We start from the raw sequence: 24,596 nt of genomic DNA on the forward strand, positions 1-24,596 counted from the left end.
GATTTCTTTTTTGGGATTTATTTTGTCTCCGTCAACTATTGAAATGGACCCGGCCAAGGTACAGGCCATTTACGATTGGGTTCAGCCCACTTCTTTGAAGGCCCTCCAGAAGTTTTTGGGTTTTGCTAATTTTTATCGGAAATTTATAGCAAAATTTTCTAGTATTGCCAAGCCATTAACTGATTTGACTAAGAAGGGTGCTGATGTGTTGAATTGGTCTCCGGAGGCTGTTTCTTCCTTTCAGGAGCTGAAGCGAAGATTCACCTCCGCCCCGGTGTTGCGGCAACCTGATGTCTCACTTCCGTTCCAGGTAGAGGTGGATGCTTCTGAGATTGGTGCAGGAGCTGTTTTGTCCCAAAAGGATCCTGTAACATCTAAAATGAATCCCTGTGCTTTCTTTTCCCAAAAGTTCTCTCCATCTGAACGTAACTATGATGTGGGGAATCGGGAACTGTTGGCCATGAAATGGGCATTTGAGGAGTGGAGACATTGGTTGGGAGCTAAGCATCAAGTCGTGGTCCTCACCGACCACAAGAATTTGATTTATCTAGAGTCGGCTAAGCGCTTGAATCCTAGACAGGCTAGGTGGGCCTTGTTTTTTACATGTTTTGATTTTGTGGTTTCTTTTCTTCCTGGAACTAAGAATGTCAAGGCAGACGCCCTCTCTAGGAGCTTCTTTGCTGATTCTCCTGTGGTGACCAAGCCTGCTACCATCTTAGGCGAAGGGGTAGTTCTTTCTGCCATCTCGCCCGATTTGAGACGTGCTCTGGAAGAGTTCCAGGAGGACAAACCTGAGCGTTGTCCCAGTGGAAAGTTGTATGTTCCTGACCAGTGGAAGAAGAGAGTGATGTCTGAAGTGCATTTCTCTGCTTTGGCTGGTCATCCAGGTATTTTTGGTACTAGAGATCTGGTGAGTCGGTCTTTTTGGTGGCCCTCCTTGTCTCGTGATGTCAGGAATTTTGTGCAGTCCTGTGGGACGTGCTCCCGGTCTAAATCGTGTTCTCGCTCTAGTGGGTTGTTGATGCCTTTGCCTGTCCCCAAGAGGCCATGGACCCATATTTCAATGGATTTCATCTCTGATATGCCTGTCTCTCAAAGGATGACTGTTATTTGGGTGATTTGTGATAGGTTCTCTAATATGGTTCATCTTGTGCCACTCCCTAAGTTGTCATCTTCCTCTGAGTTGGTGCCCCTGTTTTTGCAACAGGTGGTTCGCTTGCACGGGATTCCTGAGAACATTGTATCTGACAGAGGAGTTCAGTTTGTGTCTAGATTTTGGAGAACTTTCTGTTCCAAGCTGGGAATTCAGTTGTCCTTCTCCTCTGCTTTTCACCCTCAGACCAATGGGCAGACAGAGAGAACAAACCAGACCTTGGAGTCATATTTGAGATGTTTTATTTCCGCTGATCAGGATGATTGGGTTTCATTTTTGCCCTTGGCCGAATTTGCTTTAAATAATAGAGCTAGTTCTGCCACTTTGATGTCACCTTTTTTTGTAACTTTGGGTTTCATCCTCGATTTTCTTCAGGGCAGGTGGAGCCGTCTGCCTGCCCAAGTGTTGACACTGTGGTGGAGAGAATGCACCAGATCTGGGACCAAGTGGTGGATAAGTTATCTCTCTCCCAGGAAAAGGCTCAGCGGTTTTCCAACCGACATAGGACTATTGGTCCCCAGTTTAAGGTTGGTGATATGGTGTGGTTATCATCAAAAAATATTGCTATGAAGGTGGCTTCTCCTAAGTTCAAGCCTAGATTTATTGGACCTTACAAGATTTTGGAAATTATTAATCCGGTCTCTTTTCGTTTGGCTCTTCCTGTCACATTTAAAATCCATAATGTGTTCCATAAGTCTTTGTTGAAGAGGTTTGTTGAACCTGTTGTTGCGGGGGTGGCGCCTCCAGACCCTGTATTGGTTGAAGGTAACGTGGAATATGTGGTAGAGAAAGTACTGGATTCTCGTCTGGCTAGACGGAGACTCCAGTATTTGGTTAAGTGGAAGGGTTATGGTCAGGAGGATAATTCCTGGGTCTCTGCCTCTGATGTTCATGCCAAAAGATTGGTGCGTGCCTTTCATCGGGCACACCCTGATCACCCTGGTGGCGTGGTTGAGGGTTCGGTGACCCCTCCTCAAGGGGGAGGTACTGTTGTGAGTTCATTTTCCCCTTCATCACTGAGGCCCAGGGAACTCCCTCTTCTGGTAAGGAAAGGTAGTGAGCCTGATTATCAGACACCTGAGACTAATGATGATGACTGGCTGAGTGGAGTCACAGACTGGATATAAGGCTACCTCGCCCATTCTGCCCTGCGGGTGATTTCTCTGTGGACTCCTAGGACACCAGTCTGATTCCTGCTCTCTTAAAGCTAAGTTTTTTGCTTTGCCTGTTGCATTTGTGTTTAGTTTTTGTTTTCCTTTCTTTTCTGGATTCTGCCATTCCCTGCTGGGGTGAGCTGAATCTCCTTTTGCCTGTAGCTCTGTCTTCAGTATATGCCTGAGTACTGACATAGCTTTTTGAAGCCTAGCGTCTTCAGGGCATTTTTCACTGTCAGTCTGTTGGCTCTTATTTTCATAGGGTTTTTCACGGATTGCAGACAGCAGCCTTTCTGTCCTTTTCTATATAGTTAGTTTGGGCCCCGTCTTTGCTCAGCCTATCTTTCTGTCTGTGTTTGTGTTTTCATCTTGCTTCACCGTCATTATTTGTGGGGGGCTGCCTATTGCTTTGGGGTCTGCTCTGGGGCAGTTTAGATTTCACCTTTCTTTCTTTAGGCCTATTTATATCTCCGGCTGTGATCGAGGGGTCTAGGGCATTGTAGGAACCCCCCACGGCTACTGCTAGTTGTGTTGATAAGTTCAGGGGTCTGCAATCCGATAGCTGCCAACTTCTCTGGTTTCCTGGACTTAGCTAGCTTTTCTGTTTTTGCCTCCTACGGTGACTCAATCATAACAGGAGGATGTGTGATGGGTATATGGGCACTCGACTATGGGATGGAGGATATGTATGATGGGTATATGTGCACGGGCCTATGGGATGGAGGATATGTATGATGGGAATATGGGCATGGGACTATGGGATGGAGGATATGTATGATGGGAATATGGGCATGGGACTATGGGATGGAGGATGTGTGATGGGTATATGGGCACGGGACTATTGGATGGAGGATAATTATAATTTGTTATAACTAACCACAGTTAGTTACTATGCCCGGGCAGCGCCGGGCTCTTCAGCTAGTATACCAATAAAAATGCTCGCCACCCGGGCATAGAAACTAACTATGATGACATCAGCGTCGCCATGGCAACCATTGTGACATCATAATGAGGGGCGGGGCTTGACGCGCACACACTTTTCCCCCAGTATGTAGGTAGGGGCATTATGACATCATAATGAGGGGCGGTGCTTGACGCTCACACACTTTTTCCCCAGTATGTAGATAGGGACAAAATTGTTTGGTGAATTGGAACGCGCGGGGTTAAAATTTTGCCTCACAACATAGCCTAGGACGCTCTCGGCGTCCAGACGTGTGACTGTGCCAAATTTTGTGGCTGTAGCTGCAATGGTGCGGATGCCTATCCCGGACATACACACACACACACACACACACACACACACACACACACATACACACTTTGAGCTTTATATATTAGATATATGTGTACAGTATATGTATGTGTGTGTGTGTGTATATACTATATATATATACACATATATATATATATATATATATATATATATACACACACACACACACACACATATATATATATGAGACCCACTTCCTGCTACACTGCCCCAAATACTCAGCAGTGAGGGGTACTCACTTCAGGAGACTCTCACATCTCTTCCCGGATTTCATCACCATGAAGTTGGAAGAGAAAACATATATCCTGCTGGGGGAAGAAGAGAGAGCAGTGGAGATAGCAGCGCAATATGTGAGCGAATGTCATAGGCTGCGACAAAGAGAACTATGATATGCCATGGACTTCTTTTGCCCCCACCCTGGATCTGCCCCATCCTCTCATTCACCTTCCCTATGCTTTCGCCAGACCCGCAATTTGCCAAAGCCGCCATTTTTATTTCCTGGTTGCCTGAGCAGAGGCCCCAGACCCTGATAACTGTTGCTGCAGCGGCTCTAACACACCTTGCCGCTCCCCACTCACCTCAGTGAGGCCCGGCAGCAATTAAAAAAAAAATCTCAACATGTATGCACACGGGTCTCAAATACAATCATAAATATTCTCCCCTAAAATGATACTTTATTGTTAAAAACGACCAAGCAATCGGTCAAACACCAAAAATACCAAAGTGACAAAAATAAAGAAAACAAAACAGTGTTCAAACCAAAAAGAAACCCCTTCAGGGAAAGACTTGGATTCCCTAATATTTGACCTGATCTTTTGCCTACCTAGCCGTGGAGGTTGGCACCCTAGGGGGAGCATTGTGGCGCCCCCGCTCAACGATGGCTGTCCCTAGGGGCCCTGATATACCCTGCAGCCACTAAGGGGGCCCTCTACCCGATGTTAAAGTTACCCCTAGTCCTAGACAGATACAAACTGCTCTAAAGGGGGCCCTAGTTCCCTTTAAAAGTTAAAATCAAACGAACACATAAGGTACATATAGTACCAGGTGGCACACTGGGTGTATATATATATATATATATATATATATATATATATATATATATATATATATATAGAACCCCCTAGGAGAAATATTAATGGATAATATAGTGTAATAAATATGTCTACAAGGGTTCACACTAAAAAACAGGATAACGATCAGCTGGCAATGCTGTGACCTTTTCATTCCCTGATACACTTTATGCAGACAGCATTTGTAATACATTTAGATCTTTTATAATAGAAGTGCCAAAGTAACAGCACTCTCCTCATCCCTCATTGGTTGTAATACATATCTACAGCAATTAGCGATCTCTGCCAGCCTTAATCATAGACATATATCCAGAAAATCACAGAGTTAAGACAATACTCATCTGCATCATTGGTCTGCGTCACCCGCCACCTATAATGAATTAATTTCGCCTCAATGCGTTTCGCCAATTATGGCTCATCAGGAGGCCAGATAGTCCGATACCATGTGTCCAGAATAAGGTGCAGTAATGTAATGATGCCTTACCCGGTTCCCTTTTTAAAACCACCGCCATCTGTTATGAAAGAGTCACCGTAGGAGGCAGACACAAAAATAGAAGCTACATCCAGAAAACCAGAGAAGTTGGCAACTATCAGATTGCAGACCCCTGAACCTATCAACACAACTAGCAGTAGCCGTGGGGGGTTCCTACGGTGCCCTAGACCCCTCGATCACAGCCGGAGAGCTAAATAGCCTAAAGACAGAAAAGGAAATCTAAACTGCCCCAGAACAGACCCCAAAGTAAAAGGCAGCCCCCAACATATAATGACGGTGAAGCAAGATGAAAAAACACTCACACAGACAGAAAGATAGGCTGAGCAAACGATGGGGCCCAAGCTAATTAAACAGGACAGGAAAGGAAGGTTGCTGTCTGCAATCTGCCAAAACCCTATCAAAGACATAAGCCAACAGGCTGATATGGAAAAAGACCCTGAAGCAGCTAGGCTTCAAAAGCTATATCAGCACTCAGGTACTTTCTGAGGACAGAGCTAAAGGAATTCAGCTCACCCCAGCAGGGAATGGCAGAAATCCAGAAAAACAAAGCAAAACAAAGTCAAAGCACAAATTCAAAAGGCAGAGCAGAAAACTTAGCTTTAGAAGAGCAGGAATTCAGACTGGTCTCCAAGGATCCCACAGAGAAATCACCCGCAGGGCAGAAGGGCGTCGGCGGCCTTATATCCAGTCAGTAACTCCACACAGCCAGTCATCATTAGGCTCAGGTGCTTGATAATCAGGCTCACTACCTTTCTTTACCAGAAGAGGGAGTTCATCGGGCCTCAGTAGTGAAGGGGAAAATGAACTCACAACAGTACCTCCCCCTTGAGGAGGGGTCACCGAACCCTCAACCACGCCACCAGGGCGATCAGGGTGAGCCCGATGAAAGGCACGCACCAATCTTTTGGCATGAATATCAGAGGCAGAGACCCAGGAATTATCCTCCTGACCATAACCCTTCCACTTAACCAAATACTGGAGTTTCCGTCTAGCCAGACGGGAATCCAGTATTTTCTCTACCTCATATTCCACGTTACCTTCGACCAATACAGGGTCTGGAGGTGCCACCCCCGGAACAACAGGTTCAACAAACCTCTTCAACAAAGACTTATGGAATACATTATGGATTTTGAATGTGACAGGAAGAGCCAAACGAAAAGAGACCGGATTAATAGTCTCCAAAATCTTGTAAGGTCCAATAAATCTACGCCTAAACTTAGGAGAAGCCACCTTCATAGCAATATTTTTTGATGATAACCACACCATATCACCAACCTTAAACTGGGGACCGATGGTCCTATGTCGGTTGGAAAACCGCTGGGCCTTTTCCTGGGAGAGAGATAACTTATCCACCACTTGGTCCCAGATCTGGTGCATTCTCTCCACCACAGTGTCAACACCTGGGCAAACAGAGGGCTCCACCTGCCCTGAAGAAAATCGAGGATGAAACCCAAAGTTACAAAAAAAAGGTGACATCAAAGTGGCAGAACTAGCTCTATTATTTAAAGCAAATTCGGCCAAGGGCAAAAATGAAACCCAATCATCCTGATCAGCGGAAATAAAACATCTCAAATATGACTCCAAGGTCTGGTTTGTTCTGTCTGCCCATTGGTTTGAGGGTGAAAAGCAGAGGAGAAGGACAACTGAATTCCCAGCTTGGAACAGAAAGTTCTCCAAAATCTAGACACAAACTGAACTCCTCTGTCAGATACAATGTTCTCAGGAATCCCGTGCAAGCGAACCACCTGTTGCAAAAACAGGGGCACCAACTCAGAGGAAGACGACAACTTAGGGAGTGGTACAAGATGAACCATCTTAGAGAACCTATCACAAATCACCCAAATAACAGTTATCCTTTGAGAGACAGGCATATCAGAGATGAAATCCATTGAAATATGGGTCCATGGCCTCTTGGGGACAGGCAAAGGCATCAACAACCCACTAGAGCGAGAACATGATTTAGACCGGGAGCAAGTCCCACAGGACTGCACAAAATTCCTGACATCACGAGACAAGGAGGACCACCAAAAAGACCGACTCACCAGATCTCTAGTACCAAAAATACCTGGATGACCAGCCAAAGCAGAGCAATGAACTTCAGACATCACCCTCTTCTTCCACTGGTCAGGAACATACAACTTTCCACTGGGACAACGCTCAGGTTTGTCCTCCTGGAACTCCTCCAGAGCACGTCTCAAATCAGGCGAGATGGCAGAAAGAACTACCCCTTCGCCTAAAATGGTAGCAGGCTTGGTCACCACAGGAGAATCAGCAAAGAAGCTCCTAGAGAGGGCGTCTGCCTTGACATTCTATAGTTCCAGGAAGAAAAGAAACCACAAAATCAAAACGTGTAAAAAACAAGGCCCACCTAGCCTGTCTAGGGTTCAAGCGCTTAGCCGACTCTAGCCATGGCCAACAGTTCCCGATTCCCCACATCATAGTTACGTTCAGATGGAGAGAACTTTCGGGAAAAGAAGGCACAGGGATTCATTTTAGATGTTACAGGATCCTTTTGGGACAAAACAGCTCCTGCACCAATCTCAGAAGCATCCACCTCTACCTGGAACGGAAGTGAGACATCAGGTTGCCGCAAAACCGGGGCGGAGGTGAATCTTCGCTTCAGCTCCTGAAAGGAAGAAACAGCCTCTGGAGACCAATTTAACACATCAGCACCCTTCTTAGTCAAATCAGTCAATGGCTTGGCAATACTAGAAAATTTTGCTATAAATTTCCGATAAAAATTAGCAAAACCCAAAAACTTCTGGAGGGCCTTCAAAGAAGTGGGCTGAACCCAATCGTAAATGGCCTGTACCTTGGCCAGGTCCATTTCAATAGTTGACGGAGACAAAATAAATCCCAAAAAAGAAATCCTCTGTACTCCAAAAAGGCATTTAGATCCTTTGACATACAGGGAATTCTCCCTCAAGATCCGGAACACAGTCCGAATATGTTCCACATGAGAATCCCAATCCTTGGAGAAGATCAAAATATCATCTAGATAGATAATCAAAAATTTATCGACAAAATCTCGGAAAATATCGTTCATGAAGCACTGGAAGACAGAAGGGGCATTAGTGAGCCCAAAGGGCATCACCAGGTACTCAAAATGTCCCTCCGGAGTATTAAACGCCGTCTTCCATTCATCCCCACGCTTAATGCGAATAAGATTATACGCCCTCCTGAGGTCAAGCTTGGTAAACCAGCAAGCACCTTTAACTCTAGAAAATAGATCCGAAATCAGGGGTAACGGATACTGATATTTAACAGTAATTTTGTTGAGGGCACGATAATCAATACAAGGTCTTAATGATCCATCCTTTTTGGCTACAAAAAAAACCCCGGCACCTAAGGGCGACGAGGATGGTCTAATGTGACCCTTCTCCAACGCCTCCTTAATATAGGATCGCATAGCCTCGTGCTCGGGTACAGATAAATTGAAGAGCCTACCCTTGGGAAATTTACACCCCGGGCTCAGTTCAATTGCACAGTCATAACTCCTATGAGGAGGCAGAGACGCAGACTCATTCTCACTAAATACATCATAAAAGTCCGCCAAATAATCAGGAGCATCATGCGACTGAGGAGAGGTGGAAAACACCGGAGCCTCACTAAAGGCACACCGACAACCCCAACTCACCACAGACACAGATTTCCAATCCAAAACTGGATTATGAATTTGTAGCCAGGGAAACCCCAGAACAATGGTATCATGCAGATTATGCAACACCAAAAATCTGCAATTTTCTTTATGGCCTGGGGAGACCCGCATTACCACCTGGGTCCAAAACTGAGGTTTATTTTTCGTCAAAGGAGTAGCATCAATCCCCCTCAAAGGGATAGGCGTCTGCAGAGGTGTCATCGGAAATCCACAACGTTTAGCAAAATCCAAGTCCATTAGGGCTGCTCCCGAATCCACAAAAGCCTTGGCGGAAAATGTGGACATGGAGCAGATCAGAGTAATAGCCAGAAGAAACTTAGGTTGAATACCACCAACAGAAAATGTGTGTGCAAAGCGTTTCTCTCGTTTAGGACAGACAGAAATAATATGCGAGGCATCTCCACAGAAAAAACACAACTTATTACGCCTTCTGAACTCCTGACGCTGCTCTCTGGACAAAACTCTATCACATTGCATAGGTTCAGACATTTGTTCAACAGGTGGCAACACCTCTCGTGCAGTTTTGCGTTCGCGCAAACGCCGATCAACCTGAATGGCTAATGACATAGAATCGTTAAGACCAGAGGGAACAGGAAATCCCACCATAGTATCTTTTACGGCTTCTGACAAACCCTTCCGAAAGAGAGCAGCCAAGGCATTATCATTCCAGGTAGTAAGTACCGCCCACTTTCGGAATTTTTGACAGTACAATTCTGCAGAATCTCGCCCCTGGTTCAATGCCAGCAGGGTCTTTTCAGCCTGATCAATGGCATTAGGTTCGTCATACAACAACCCTAAGGCTTGAAAGAATGCATTCACATTAGTCAGCATAGGATCATCTGGTTTCAAAGAAAACGCCCAATCCTGGGGATCGCCACGCAGCAAAGAGATGACAATTTTAACCTGCTGCGCAGAGCTCCCTGACGAGTTAGGCTTCAAAGCAAAAAATAATTTACAATTATTTTTGAAATTCAATAATTTAGACCGATCCCCAAAAACCACATCGGGTGCAGGAATCTTTGGTTCAGCAGCATGTGAATGAGCAAGGTAGGCGGAAATTCCCCGCACTTCCGCAGCGAGCTGCTCCACACGATCAGACAATTGCTTTATCTCCATTGAGAGAAAAAAAAAATTCCCCCTACGGCCTCAGAGATATAGAGGAAAAAATATACACACTTTTTTTTTTTTTCTTACAATTCTTTCCTGCTATTGAGTACCCTAGGATCTGCGGTATGGCGGGTGATTCTGTTATGAAAGAGTCACCATAGGAGGCAGACACAAAAATATAAGCTACGTCCAGAAAACCATAGAAGTTGGCAACTATCAGATTGCAGACCCCTGAACCTATCAACACAACTAGCAGTAGCCGTGGGGGGTTCCTACGGTGCCCTAGACCCCTCGATCACAGCCGGAGAGCTAAATAGCCTAAAGACAGAAAAGGAAATCTAAACTGCCCCAGAGCAGACCCCAAAGTAAAAGGCAGCCCCCAACATATTATGACGGTGAAGCAAGATGAAATAACACTCACACAGACAGAAAGATAGGCTGAGCAAACGATGGGGCCCAAGCTAATTAAACAGGACAGGAAAGGAAGGTTGCTGTCTGCAATCTGCCAAAACCCTATCAAAGGCATAAGCCAACAGGCTGATATGGAAAAAGACCCTGAAGCAGCTAGGCTTCAAAAGCTATATCAGCACTCAGGTACTTTCTGAAGACAGAGCTAAAGGAATTCAGCTCACCCCAGCAGGGAATGGCAGAAATCCAGAAAAACAAAGCAAAAACAAAGTCAAAGCACAAATGCAAAAGGCAGAGCAGAAAACTTAGCTTTAGAAGAGCAGGAATTCAGACTGGTCTCCAAGGATCCCACAGAGAAATCACCCGCAGGGCAGAAGGGCGTCGGCAGCCTTATATCCAGTCAGTAACTCCACTCAGCCAGTCATCATCATTAGGCTCAGGTGCTTGATAATCAGGCTCACTACCTTTCTTTACCAGAAGAGGGAGTTCATCGGGCCTCAGTAGTGAAGGGGAAAATGAACTCACAACAGCCACCAGCCTATGTGTAGACGCCCATCCGTAACTCCATGGTACGGCGTCCTCCCCATAGTCACATTGCGCATGACCAAACGTCACTGAACACCACCAATCAGGCATCTGCATCGGTTGCGTCATACTGTCAATGCCCCCTCAGCCTCTGATACATGCGCACATCGCACAATCAGATTCCACAGTGCGCATTCACTCCACTTCCCAGCCACAGAAATCGTGAGCCTCCGGGAGGCTCACATGTCACGCCAGCAAATGCCTCACCGCGCTGACTCAAGGAGCTGAGGCCACAATCGCCATGTCAGCATACCCGAACTGCCAGAAGTCGAGCAGCTCCCTCATCCCGGTCTGACTGCGGTTTTACAATTCAAGAAGTCTCGCTGATAAAAGGCCTTCCCCGTACTAGCACTGCAGAAAGATTTTCCAGGTCTCATAAAATTAGTTTATGATAAAAAGATAGTGCAGCAAAATATATAAAAATATATATAAATAAATAGTGCAACAAAGCATATAATAGTGCAGCAAAAAAAGATACTGCAACAAAATATATATAAAATTATATGTATAAAAATAAATGAATAGTGGAGCATAGAATATAAAACAAAAAAGGTACGCCGAAACGTGCGTCGGGGCTGGCACATCCTGGGAACCCCTGCAGTATAGAGGTACAGCACGCAGCATTGAATATATATTCTCACCTTTTTTTATTTAGCTTAAGTATTCACTGTGTGTCACGTTACCATTGTGCATTAGAGCTAAAGATTACTCCCTTTTTTGTTTTATATTCTATGCTCCGCTATTCATTTATTTTTATACATATAATTTTATATATATTTTGTTGCACTATCTTTTTTTGCTGCACTATTTTTTACATCAGGTATTTTTATTATGCACTTTATCAATACCAATTAAGGAGTATATTATAACATGGTCACTTTATATATTTATATTCATTAATTTTAATTATTTTTTTCATACTGTACCTGTGTATGTATATATATCCTTACATTATCATAAATCCTGGTTCCCGGTAGTGCCTTTCATGGCATTGACCCCCATATTTCATTCTATATATATTTTAACTTTTATATATATGATAATTATCAATAAATAATATTTGGACATTTTCTTGGTTTTTCGTTGTTTTTTTATCTCAGTTTACCGAGTGTCCTTTTTTATTCCATGTGTGCCTATTTATACTGATTTTACATCTTGGTATTGCACTCTCTCTTTGAGTACATTTTAATTTCAAATTTTGTGCTGTAGCTGCAACGGTGCAGATGCCAATCCCGGGCATACACACACACACACACACACACACACACACTTGAGCTGAAGAGCCCGGCGCTCCCCGGGCATAGTAACTAACTGTAGTTAGTTATAGCAAATTATAATTATCCTCCATCCCATAGTCCCGTGCCCATATACCCATCATACATATCCTCCATCCCATAGTCGAGTGCCCATATACCCATCACACATCCTTCATCTCATAGTCCCATGCCCATATACCCATCACACATCCTCCATCCCATAGTCCCATGCCCATATACCCATCACACATCCTCCATCCCATAGTCCCATGCCCATATACCCATCATACATATCCTCAATCCCATAGTCCAGTGTCCATATACCCATCACACATCCTCCATCCCATAGTCCCGTGCCCATATACCCATCATACACATCCTCCATCCCATAGGCCCGTGCCGATATACCCATCATACACATCCTCCATCCCATAGTCGAGTGCCCATATACCCATCACACATCCTCCATCCCATAGTCCAGTGCCCATATATACCCATCATACATATCCTCCATCCCAGAGTAGAGTGCCCATATACCCATCACACATCCTCCATCCCATAGTAGAGTGCCCATATACCCATCATATATATCCGCCGTCCCATGCCCATATACCCGTCATACATATCCTCCATCCCATAGTCCAGTGCCCATATACCCATCACACATCCTCCATTCCATAGTCAGCCATTATGACATCATAATGAGCGGCGGGGCTTGCAACCTATGATGACATCAGCGTCGCCATGGCAACCATTGTGACATCATAATGAGGGGCGGGGCTTGACGCGCACACACTTTTTCCCCAAGTATGTAGATAGGGACAAAATTGTTTGGTGAATTGAAACGCGCGGGGTTAAAATTTCGCCTCACAACATAGCCTAGGATGCTCTCTGGGTCCAGACGTGTGACTGTGCCAAATTTTATGGCTGTAGCTGCGATGGTGCGGATGCCTATCCCGGACATACACACACACACACACACACACACACACACATACATACACACACACTTTGAGCTTTATATATTAGATAAATAAATAATATATAAAGCTGAATGTGTGTGCTTTTGTATGTATGCGTGTATGTCCAGGATTGGCATCTGCACTGTCGCAGCTACAGCAACAAAATTTTGCACACGTCTCGACCCCGAGAGCGTTATAGGCTATGTTGTGAGTGGAAATTTTAACCCCATGTTCCAATTCACCAAACAATTTTGCCCCTGAGTACATAATGGGGAAAAAGTGAAAGGAAAAAAGTGTTGGAGCCAAATTGAGAGCTGCCAGATGTGAACAAGGGGGATTTAAAGAATGAGAGCGATGGCGCCAAAGAGTATATACCGTACAGTTGCTAAGGTGGGGCCCTGACATGGGATACTCACCACACACGGGAATGTGAACACACACACAAATTGCGCCACACACTACCACGTGCTTCAACACATATACCGCCCTCAGCACACATTTCACCACACATACACCTCGCCACATAAAAGTCGAAACACAAAAGTTGCCACTCAAAACTCGCCACGCTGTCTCAGAGCGGTTTAAAAGATGAAAAATGAGCTGTGATTGGTTGCTATCAGCAACAGTTTTCTTTGTAGGCAGTTGTGGTAACTGAGGCCTATTATTCTTATCATTTCTATGGTGTTATCGTCCTTCTGTAAAGCTGGAAATAACACAATTTATTACCGTGCCAACACAGACCACCCTCTGACACAGACTGCAGGTGGAGCCCAGAATCACACAGGATAGGATTAGATACACGGCTCAGCAGTCAGCATCACACAGGATAGGATTAGCTACACAGTTCAGCAGTCAGTATCACACAGGAGCGGATTAGACACATGGCTCAGCAGTCAGTATCACACAGGATAGGAATAGATACACGGCTCAGAAGACAGTATCATATAGGATAGGATTAGATACACAGCTCAGCACAGAGTATCACACAGGATAGGAATAGATACGCAGCTCAGCACACAATATCACACAGAATAGTATTAGATACACGGCTCAGCAGACAGTATCACACAGGATAGGGTTAGACACACTGCTCAGCAGACGGTATCACACAGGATAGGATTAGATACACTGCTCAGCAGTCAGTATCACACAGGATAGGATTAGATACACGGCTGAGCAGTCAGTAGCACACGATCGGATTATATACACAGCTCAGCAGACATTATCACACAGGATAGGGTTAGATACACAGCTCAGAAACAGAATGTGCCAAAGGAGAGGACATTTTCATTCCAAGAATTCCACTTATTCCATCTGATTTGTTTTTTGATTTTAAACGCCTCCAATTTCCAGTTCAACTGCTATTTGCAATGTCCATTAACAATGCTCAGGGACAGTCCTTGAAAGTGGTAGAGATTGATTTAAGTAGTAGGGATCGATTTGCAATCTCCATGCTTTTCTCATGTTCAACTTTACGTGATCTGTTCAAGAGTTGGAACTGCCAAAAATCTGTTCATCTTTGCCCCGAAAGGAAAATCCAAAAATGTTATTTATCATTAGGCTCTTGAATGAGTTGAAAATAAAATACTATCAATACTTGGGTAATTGTTTAGTTAATTTGTGTTGCAAATCTGTAGTGTCGAATATATGATGTGATATGTTTTTATGTGCAATATAATCATTATAATTTGTTATAACTAACTACAGTTGGTTACTATGCCCAGGCAATGCCGGGCTCTTCAGCTAGTATATATATTATATATATATATATATATATATATATATATATATATATATATATATATATATATATATATTTATTCTCACACGTTTAGATGCTCTTTATTACTGGAATATTGTTTATTAACACTTTAGGTATTTTTTGTGTCTTACAGACGTGAAATCTGCAGATTTGGTGTCAAAGTCTGCATCATAGAGCCTGGTTATTTCAAGACATTGATATGTCGCCCAGAAACACATATGGGAAGATTGCAATACTTTTGGGAGAAAGCATCAGATGAAGTTCGTAGCGCATATGGTCAGCAATTCTATGAAAACTGTAAGTAACGATTTAAGGGAATATACATAGGATTGATTTAAGTAATCAAGGTACAATTGCTCAGTGTCTATATGTTCTACATGTAAAAAACAGTTATTACACTAAGTGCATAATTATACATGCTGTATTACACTAAGTGCTGTATAAACTTATATGGTTACTGGCTTGAAGCTTAATAAGTTATATGTATTTTTGTAATTAGGACTGCTTCCGGCCGGTGACCCGCTTGCAGCATATCACACTCTGCTGGCACACATTGCCGTCACTTATGTGACTGAACTATCGGCTTGCGGAAAATATGACATATTGCGCCAGATAATACTGACTGCAACGCAGCACAAACCACTTCCCTAATCATGTGCTAAATGATCCGCGCTCTGATTGGACTACCGTCTGCTTATAATGTCCGGTGTCCGTCCACTCCCAATACGCTCCCATGTTGGTAATGTGTTGATGGTGCACATAGAGGTAATGGCCATGGTCCAGGTGAAACTGTGCCTGCTGTAGGAGCACAAAAAACACACTCATCCACGAGACCGAGCTTTCAGTCCACTTTTCAGGGGGTGTGGGACATCACTATTGAAGCCAGAATAGTGTGAGCGGTGTGCAGTAGTGCTTGCAACTGTCATATCACTGACTGGTTTGCGACCTGCCCCCGTGTTGGAACTCAATATTACAAGGTTTTGTGAGCAACAGAGTGCAGTAGTTGAATGCCAGCTACAACATGCCCGTCGGTATTCCGCTCAGCCTCCGCACATAACAACCAATGAGTGTCCATGTTATGGACTGACCTCAGTTGCAGTAGAGGTATTGCAACCACTAGAGGCAGCACTGGTAAGTAGCATAGTCACCAATTGCCAGAGGTAGATACACGTTAGCTGCTGTATAGTCATGATGACAAGCAGCAGGTGAAAAGAGAGCTTGGTGTTCAATCAAGAGATTACAGGTAGGAGGCAATCAGGAACAACATAGGTACTAGTATCAGGGTTAGCAAGGAACAAAACCAGGGGAGGAGTCCTGATGAGATAATTTGCATATTCCCAGTACATTCTGGGATAAGTGAAGAGTCTGCGCAAGCTCAAAGAACACTGGATTTTGGCTGTTGCAGCTGAAAGGAGGACATCAGTAAACTGTGCGCCTACTGGCCGTGAATTTTGGCACAATTTTCACCGCTTTCATATATCATTAACAATAAGAACATGGAAGAGGCCAGAAGCCATTTGGTGAGCTGGATTTCTTGCTACATGTTCACAGACTTTCCAGTGGAAAATCAAACTTCACATGCCAGAAATGAAAGCTTATGTACCTATTGGAGGAAAAGTTGAAAAATCTAGAAGAGAGGTTACCTACATTGAAGATCATTAAGGAAGGTGAAGAGTTCTTAGACAGTGCAGAATTATGTCTTCATGGTACAGAAAGAGAAGAAATTCGAAGCGCACCTGAAGAAACAGAGGAGTGGAAACATGTGACCAAGAGAAGCAGGAGGATCAGGAAGCAGTCAGCACCCATACTGCTCAGGAATCAGTACCAGGCTCTCATGCAGGAGAGTGATGAAAAAATAAATCAAGAAAAGACTTTGCCCACAAAGAAAAACATTGCACGCCCTCAAAGTCCTCCTGGATGGAGAAAGAAAAATGTTGTGAAGAAGAAATGGAGAGTTGTGGTCATGGGGGTTCCCTATTAAAAGGAACAGAGGCCTCTATCTGCAGAATGGATATAACCTCAAGAGAAATGTGCTGTCTTCCAAGTGCAAAAATTAAAGATGTGTCTGACAGGATATCAGGACTCTTCAGACCTGCAGATGACTACCCATTCCTGCTGATACATGTGGGGAGAAATGACACCACAAGAAAGGACCTGGAAACAATCTGCAGTGACTCTGAAAACTTAAGAAAGTAAAAGAACTGGGAGCGCAGGTGGTCTTCTCATCCATCCTCCCAGTGGATGGCCATGGAACAAGGAGGTGGAATAGAATTTTGCAGGTCAACAACTAGCTACGTCGATGGTGCCGTCAGCAAGGATTTGGATTTCTGGATCGTGCAGTGAATTTCCTATATGATGGACTATTTGCTAGAGATGGGGTGCACCTTACAAAGGCTGGAAAACATATATTTGGATGTCACCATTAGAGTTGAGCTAATAGAACCGCACATGTTCGAATTTCGAACATTTTTATCGAACATTAGCGGTTTTTGTGAGGTTCGATTTCGAACTGGTTGTGCGGTCCTATACTGTTCGAAATCGTGTTCAAAATCGTGTTCGAAATGGCTGTTGTGATCGAAATGGCTGTTGTGTCGCACTTTCAGTTTCGCCGCCACGCCCGACATTGTGTCATCGCGAATAGAACCAATCATCATGAAGCGAGGGAAGGGTGCCGCGGCCATGTTCGTTCCTGGCATTGCACTGATTGGCTCAGAGCAGCCCGTCATCGGTCGCGTCATCGCCCGTATAAAAGACTCGAGAGCGCGATCGCCGGACGCTGTTTTGTGGGAGCTCAGATAGTAGTAGGTGGTTGGAGAGTTAGAGCAAGCAAAGCAGTCAGTTTCACAGACAAGTGGCAGATAGTAGTCAGTGCAGTGTAGGTAGGGCTAGCTGATCCAGTAGGGCTAGTGCTGTTCTGTAGACTGGTCTAGTGTAGGGAGATCTGTGAATACAGTGATTTTTACTTAGGGCCAGTTTATAGTTCAGCTGCACTACTGTGAGAAGGTTAGCTCTCATCAACACTGTGCTGAACTATTGTCCCCCTTGTTTCTCGAAGCACTAAAGTCCTTTAAGGCAGAACCCAAAAGCTCTTTTTAGAGCTACAGACCCAAAAGTCTTCTTCAGGGCTAATCTATTGTGTGCACAGGCACATAGTGCGTAGCTGGCAGCTGCATTTCTGACACAAAATGGTCAGAAGGATCCATAGTGCTGCTTTTGCCCGCGGTGCAAATGCGGGTGCAGCGCAGAGTCCAATGCTGCCGTCCAGCAGCGTTAGTCGTGCAGCTGGGGGACAAACTCTCAGTTCGCTTGTGCGTGGCCGTCAGCGTATTAGTCTGGCTGACACCCGCACACAAGAGTCCGTCCTGAAATGGATGACAGCCACACCATCCTCCCAGTCTGTAGCTTCACAGTCTGCTGCCTCGTCTCAGTCTGCTGTATCACAAGAACACCCCTCTGCAGTGGCGCCCCCTGTTTCTGTGGTACGAGAAACAGACTCCGTGGAGCTGTTTTCCCACACAGTTCCTTCATCTCCTCGTCTGCACAACCCATTACCCAGCAGTTTGTGTGCAGATGATGATGGTGATCTGCTGAGTGATGCCCAAACCTGGGATTTATTTGAGGAGGTGGCGCAAGTTGTCGCAGGGCCTGCAGCAGAATCCTCACTGCTCAGACCACTCATCATGGACACTGATGAGGACGACACTATGATCCCATATGCTGCATCACAGGGCCCCTGTAGTACGTTCGGATGAGTCACTTGAATCTGCTGCGGCTGATGATGAGGTTTTGGACCCAACATGGCGTGAAGCCACGGTGTCCCCAAATCAAACCTCTGATGAGGAGGGGCGTGTAGCAGAGGAGACTCTAGCTTCTCCACAGCAGGCTAATAGTGATCCTCCCATAGACACTACGCCAACAGCAGCACCATTGCCTGTGAGTCCCCGCAGTGAACCCCGAGCTGCATCTTATGGGCGCAACAAATCCTCTTTGGCGTGGGATTTCTTTAGGCTGGCCGACGGGAGTACTGATGTCATATGTAAGCTATGCGGTAATCGCTATAGTCATGGCACAAACCGCTCGAATCTGACATCAAGTGTCCTGACCAGGCATTTGCAACACAAACACGTTATTGTGTGGCAAAGCCATCTGGAAAAATGCGGACACACGGTGCCAACAGCTACCACCTCTACCTCACAGAGACGCGCTATTGGCACTGCTACATCTGTGCCAAGCGCTGCTGTTGGTGCTGCTGGAAATGTGGGCCCGTCCGTCGGTCAGCAGAGTGTGAGACGCAAGCGTGTGCGTGACACTGGCTCCACAGTGTCTGCTGGCAGCGTCTTGTCAGACACCACTCACACGACATCACAGGAAACCCTGCAGACCTCTGTTTCCGAAATGTGGGCACGCAAGTCTCCCTGGCCAAATGGCAACCCTAAGGCCCAGAGTCTGACGTTTGCAATCACTAAGCTGCTGGCTAGTGAAATGCTGCCCTTCAGACTGGTGGAGACGGAGGATTTCCGAGAAGTCTTTTCCCTGGCTTGCCCACGCTACCAACTTCCAAGCAGACATTTCTTTTCGAAAACTGCAATGCCAGCTCTCCACATGCACGTAGTGGCCAACATAACAAATGCCCTGCGGAACTCGGTGTGTCAGAAGGTCCACTTTACCACCGATACGTGGACCAGCAAGCACGGGCAGGGGAGATACATCACACTGACGGCACACTGGGTGAACTTAGTGTCACACAGTGCCGAACGTGCTGGTGGTGAACCACTTCCAGTATTGAAAGCCCCAAGACTGGCTGGCCAGACAGCAGTGCACAGCACCTCCACTGCAGAGTCCTCTCCCTTCTCCTCTACAGGCAGCGGCATGCGCAGGCAGGCCATCCTGCATATGCGCTGCTTAGGAGACCGCTTGCACCCCGGTGACGAGCTGTGGGCGGCAATATCAGAGGACTTTGAAAATTGGCGCACGCCAAATGATATTGAGCCTGGGAAGGTTGTGTCGGATAACGGCACAAACCTTTTGGCAGCTTTTCGGAGGGGTGGGCTGACTCATGTGCCCTGCATGGCACATGTGCTAAATCTGGTCGTGCAGAGGTTCTTGAGGAACTATCCGGGTCTGCATGTGCTGCTGGATAAAGTGCGTAAGCTGTGTGCACATTTCAGGTGCTCGCCCAAATCCTGTGCTCGTCTGGCTGCACTGCAGCGTTCACTGGGGCTGCCTGTTACTCGCTTACTGTGCGATGTTCCCACCCGGTGGAACTCCACCCTGCACATGCTGCAGCGTCTGTGCCAGCAGAGTCAGGCTGTAGTGCAGTATGTGGTGGGGCGTCGCCTAGGGCAACGCAGTGCAGACACTGGCCATTTCAGCCCTTCGGAGTGGGCACAAATGAAGGACCTGTGTGCGGTGCTCAGTGGCTTTGACACCGCCACTAATATGCTTAGTGCCAATGATGCACTGGTCAGCATCACAGTGCCTGTCCTTCATTTGCTCGAGCACCTACTCCGAAACCTGAGATTTCAGGTGCAGTCACTGCTACCTTCCGATGAGGAGGAGGCTGCACTTACACAGGTGCAGAGTGCATGAGAGGGTAGACAGAGCCCTGCAGACATGGCGGTTTCAGGCCATGTAGTAGAGGAGTGTGAGGCTGAGCCAGCAGTACAACCGTCCGCTGATGTGGAGGAGCTCCAACACAGCGAATTCCTTCAGGGCTGGGTGGACGAAGAAGAGGGTGAGGATCTTCCCCTTCTTCCACCTACAGCAGCACGCACTATAGGCGCACAAGGTCAGTGTCGCACATGAGTGCATTCATGCTGCATTTTTTTCAACAGGACCCAAGGGTGCAGAGGGTTAAGTCTAGCATGCACTACTGGCTGGCCACACTGCTTGATCCGCACTACGCTTCAAAATTTGCGGAGTTGATTCCAGAGGAAGAAAGGGGTCAACGTATGGCGGATTATAAAGCTGCACTGCTGCGCGACCTAATGGTACGCCACCCTTCTGAGACAGCCCCTGTGCAGCCCTCCTCTGCTCCAATCCCAAACCCTGTACGCAGCCACAGTTCTGAGGGGAGACTAATTTTGGGAGATTGTGGGGCAATTTTTTGGCACGACCTAATCATGCATCACGCGCAAGTGGAAGTGGTGCGGAAAATGTAGGCCGCCTACATAACCAAACCCAGGAATACCTAGTCCTGAATTTTGAGGCATTTCCTGAGGCACCAGAACCATTCCAGTTTTGGTGAGCAAGGCTAACCTAGTGGCCAGAGTTAGCGCACTATGCTTTGGAAATGCTGTCATGTCAAGCGTGCTATCCGAGCGTGTGTTCAGCACGGCAGGGGGCATATTAACAGACAGGCGCATGAAGCTGTCCAAAGAAAGCGCTGACCGCCTCACGCTCATAAAAATGAACCGTGGCTGGATCAGTCGCAGCTTCCAAGTTCCAAGTGACGTCCTCTCCCATTTGCTTGTTTTGGTGGGTGGGGCCAAAAAAAAAATTCAAATTTTTTTTTTTTGGCTCCCAACTTTGGATAAATGGGCTGGTGGTGTACCTCATGATAGTGGCCACAAAAAATTGAAAATTTGCTATCCGAAAGTCAAGAATCAAAGCTGAGGTGGAGCAAGGCGGAGTAAGGCGGAGTGAAAAAAAGGTCCAATTTTGAAATTTCAAATTAAATTTCCTAAAATTCATGGGGAAAAACAAAATGGTTTACAAAGCTTTCGTAAACAGTTTTGAGCACCTTGAAGGGTCTACTTTGCGAAATGGGGTAATTTATGGGCGTTTTCTGTTATTAACCCCTTAAAGTGACTTCAGAACTGATTTGGTCCTTTTAAAAGTGGGTTTTGGAAATTTTATTGTAAATTTGAAAAAACACATGTAAAACTATAAACTTTCTCATGTCCTGAAACAAAATTTTAATTCCAAAATGATGCGAATATGAGGTAAACATGTGGAGGATGTTAATCAATAACTATTATGGGGGGGTACCCGTATTTTTGTAAAAAGCAGAGAATTTCAAAGTTAAAAAAAATAATTTTTGCAAAATTCCAGCGTATTTTTTTTTTCCCATACAGAAAGGTATTCACAGTGAGAAACATGACTACATACCTCACTCCGCTATCTCCCGTCGTATGGTCTCGAGACGATTCCGATCCTTCAGTTTAAGGTCGCTCCACTTTTTCTGTAGCTGACCCGCGGTGCATTCGATGCTGAATTTGTGCTGGAGCACCCTTCTGTCCTTTCGCAGTATCCTCTCCTTGTGGTCATTGGGATGTCGCTGGTGTTCCCTCTCCATGTCATAGTCCAGTTCATCCATGATCTGGACCATCGCAGCCACCTCTTTGTGTCCCAGGGGGGAGGCTCTGCTGCGGTGGCTGGAGCTTCTGTGGCGGCTGCTGCTACTGGCCATTGCTGCTGCAAACTCTGCAAGTGCCGAAACGGTCGTTTGCGCGGTCACGTGAGCCCTCGCGAGAACGAGCGTTGGTTTTCGCTCTGTACCCATCTATGCGTGACGGAAGTGACCGCATTCGCTCTCGCGAATGTGGTCCAATTAGCGAGCGCGTTTACACGCGAACACACTCGCAGATAAAAGTGTATTCGAACAATGCTCTATTTGAATTCGAAATGAAATCGAACAGCACTTTTTGCGGTTCGATTCGAAATTAGATTCGAATAGAACATTTTTTTGTTCGCTCATCTCTAGTCACCATGCTACACTCATCAGGAGAGCTTTAAACTAGAACAATGTGGGAAGGGAAGCAAAAGGCAAGAAAAAGCCATACACTCATCAAATACTACTGAGAACTGCTATTAGAAGTGGAAATGAAGAACAAAGACAAAAATAATTGAAATAATAAAAATATTGGAGAAAGAGAAACCAATCACAAACTAAAATGTTTCTATACAAATGCATAAAGCATGGGCAACAAGCAAGGAGAACTGGAACTACTAACGCAGGAAAATAAATATGATGTCTTTGGAATCACTGACACATGGTGGGATGATACACATGATTAGAATACAAGGCTAGAAGGATACAACTTATTTGCGAGAAACAGACTTGGTATGTTAGAAAAGCGTATATCTGCATAGAGATACAAGCTTCAGAGACTAGGAGTTCAGTGGAAACTGTTTGGGTAAGAATACAAGGAGAGGACAACAGAAAGGACACTATTGTAGGCATTTACTACAGGCCACCTGTGCAAGCTGAAGATATGGATGAACTCTTTATGCATCAAATGGCTAAATTCTCCAAAAAATATGACTTAGTGGTCATGGGATATTTCAACTATCCAAACATTTGTTGGGATTCTATCAGGTCGAGCAAATTCTTATCCTCTGTTCTGACAACTTTATCTTCAAAAAGGTAGGGGAGAATTCAATGGGATCTGCTACCTTGGAGCTAATCTTTATAAACAGGGAGGAAATGATTGAGGAGGTAAGAGTGGTAGCGACCATCTTATTTTAGAATTTTGGATAACTAGAGGAGGAAGACCTGTGAAGACTGAAAATTCAAGGTTAGATTTCAGAAAGGCAGACTTTAGGGGACTCAGAAAGAGAATCAGAGGGATCCAATGGCTGGATATCCTTAAGGACAAAAATGTCCAGGAAGGATGGGAAATTTTGAAAAATTAGATTCTCAAAGCTCAATCGTTAACAATTCCGAAAAGAGGGAAGAATAGGAAACTTTTAAGGAAACCAGGATGGAGGAACACAGAACTTAAACATTTCTTTCTTGCTCTTTAGCATGTGTTTTTCAAATGGAAAGAGGGATGCATATCTAAAGAAGAATATCATGCTGTCTGCAGAACCTGCAGGGGATGCATCATATTATCTAAAGCTGACAACGAATTAAGGCTTACAAGAGACGTCAAAAGCAATGAAAAAGGATTTTGGGGATATGCCAAAATTAAAAGAAAAGTAAAAGATGCAATAAGATTTTTACAAGATGAAAATGATGAAATGGTAAAACAGGATGTTGAGAAGGCCAAACTTTTAAATTCCTATTTTGTATCTGTTTTCTCTCAGAAAGGAAATGTAACATCAACTGATCTTCACTGTCCTATTAAAGGAATAGAAGAATCCAAGCTATCTATAAACAGAAAGATAGTGAGGGAATACTTAGCTAACATAAATGAATTCAAGCCTCCAGGTCCAGATGAATTACACCGCAGAGTACTGAAGGAGATAGCAGAAGAAATTTTAGAATCACTCTCCATAATCTTTGAAAATTCTTGGAGATCAGGAGAAATCCCAGAAGACTGGAGAAGAGCAACTGTTGGTCCTATCTTCAAAAAGGGGAAGAGGGTGGACCCAGGGAACTATAGGCCAGTAAGTCTGACTTCTATACCAGGAAAGATATTTGAACAAACTATTAAAAATATATGTATGTACCTGGATAAGAATGAAGTGGGTTTGTAACTAATAAGTCATGTCAGATTAACTTTATTTCCTTTTATGAAAGAATCACTGACAGGGTAGATCAGGGAAATGCCGTAGATATAATATATATTGACTTCAGCAAAGCATTTGACAACGTATCTCACACCATCCTTATTGAAAAAAATGACAGTATGGAATGGACAAGGCAACTGTTAGGTGGATTCATAACTGGCTTAGTGATCTGACCCAAAGAGTGGTCGTAAATGACTGCACATCCAGATTGAAGAATATCTCAAGTGGGGTACCAGAGTGCTCTGTTCTGGGCCCTGTA

General features: G+C 45.0%; 1 protein-coding gene across 1 annotated transcript in view; it reads left to right on the forward strand.

The window, feature by feature from the left end:
• Positions 1 to 24,596, forward strand: part of LOC141091341 (retinol dehydrogenase 7-like) — a 227,040-nt gene that overhangs the window by 182,921 nt on the left and 19,523 nt on the right. The window contains exon 4 of the mRNA XM_073576874.1: positions 15,015 to 15,178. Coding sequence (XP_073432975.1) covers positions 15,015 to 15,178 — 164 coding nt within the window. The remainder of the gene's footprint in view (positions 1 to 15,014; positions 15,179 to 24,596) is intronic.

Source organism: Dendrobates tinctorius, unplaced genomic scaffold (assembly GCF_039654945.1).
Source record: "Dendrobates tinctorius isolate UK_male_01 unplaced genomic scaffold, ASM3965494v1 ptg000051l, whole genome shotgun sequence".
NCBI lineage: Eukaryota > Metazoa > Chordata > Amphibia > Anura > Dendrobatidae > Dendrobates > Dendrobates tinctorius.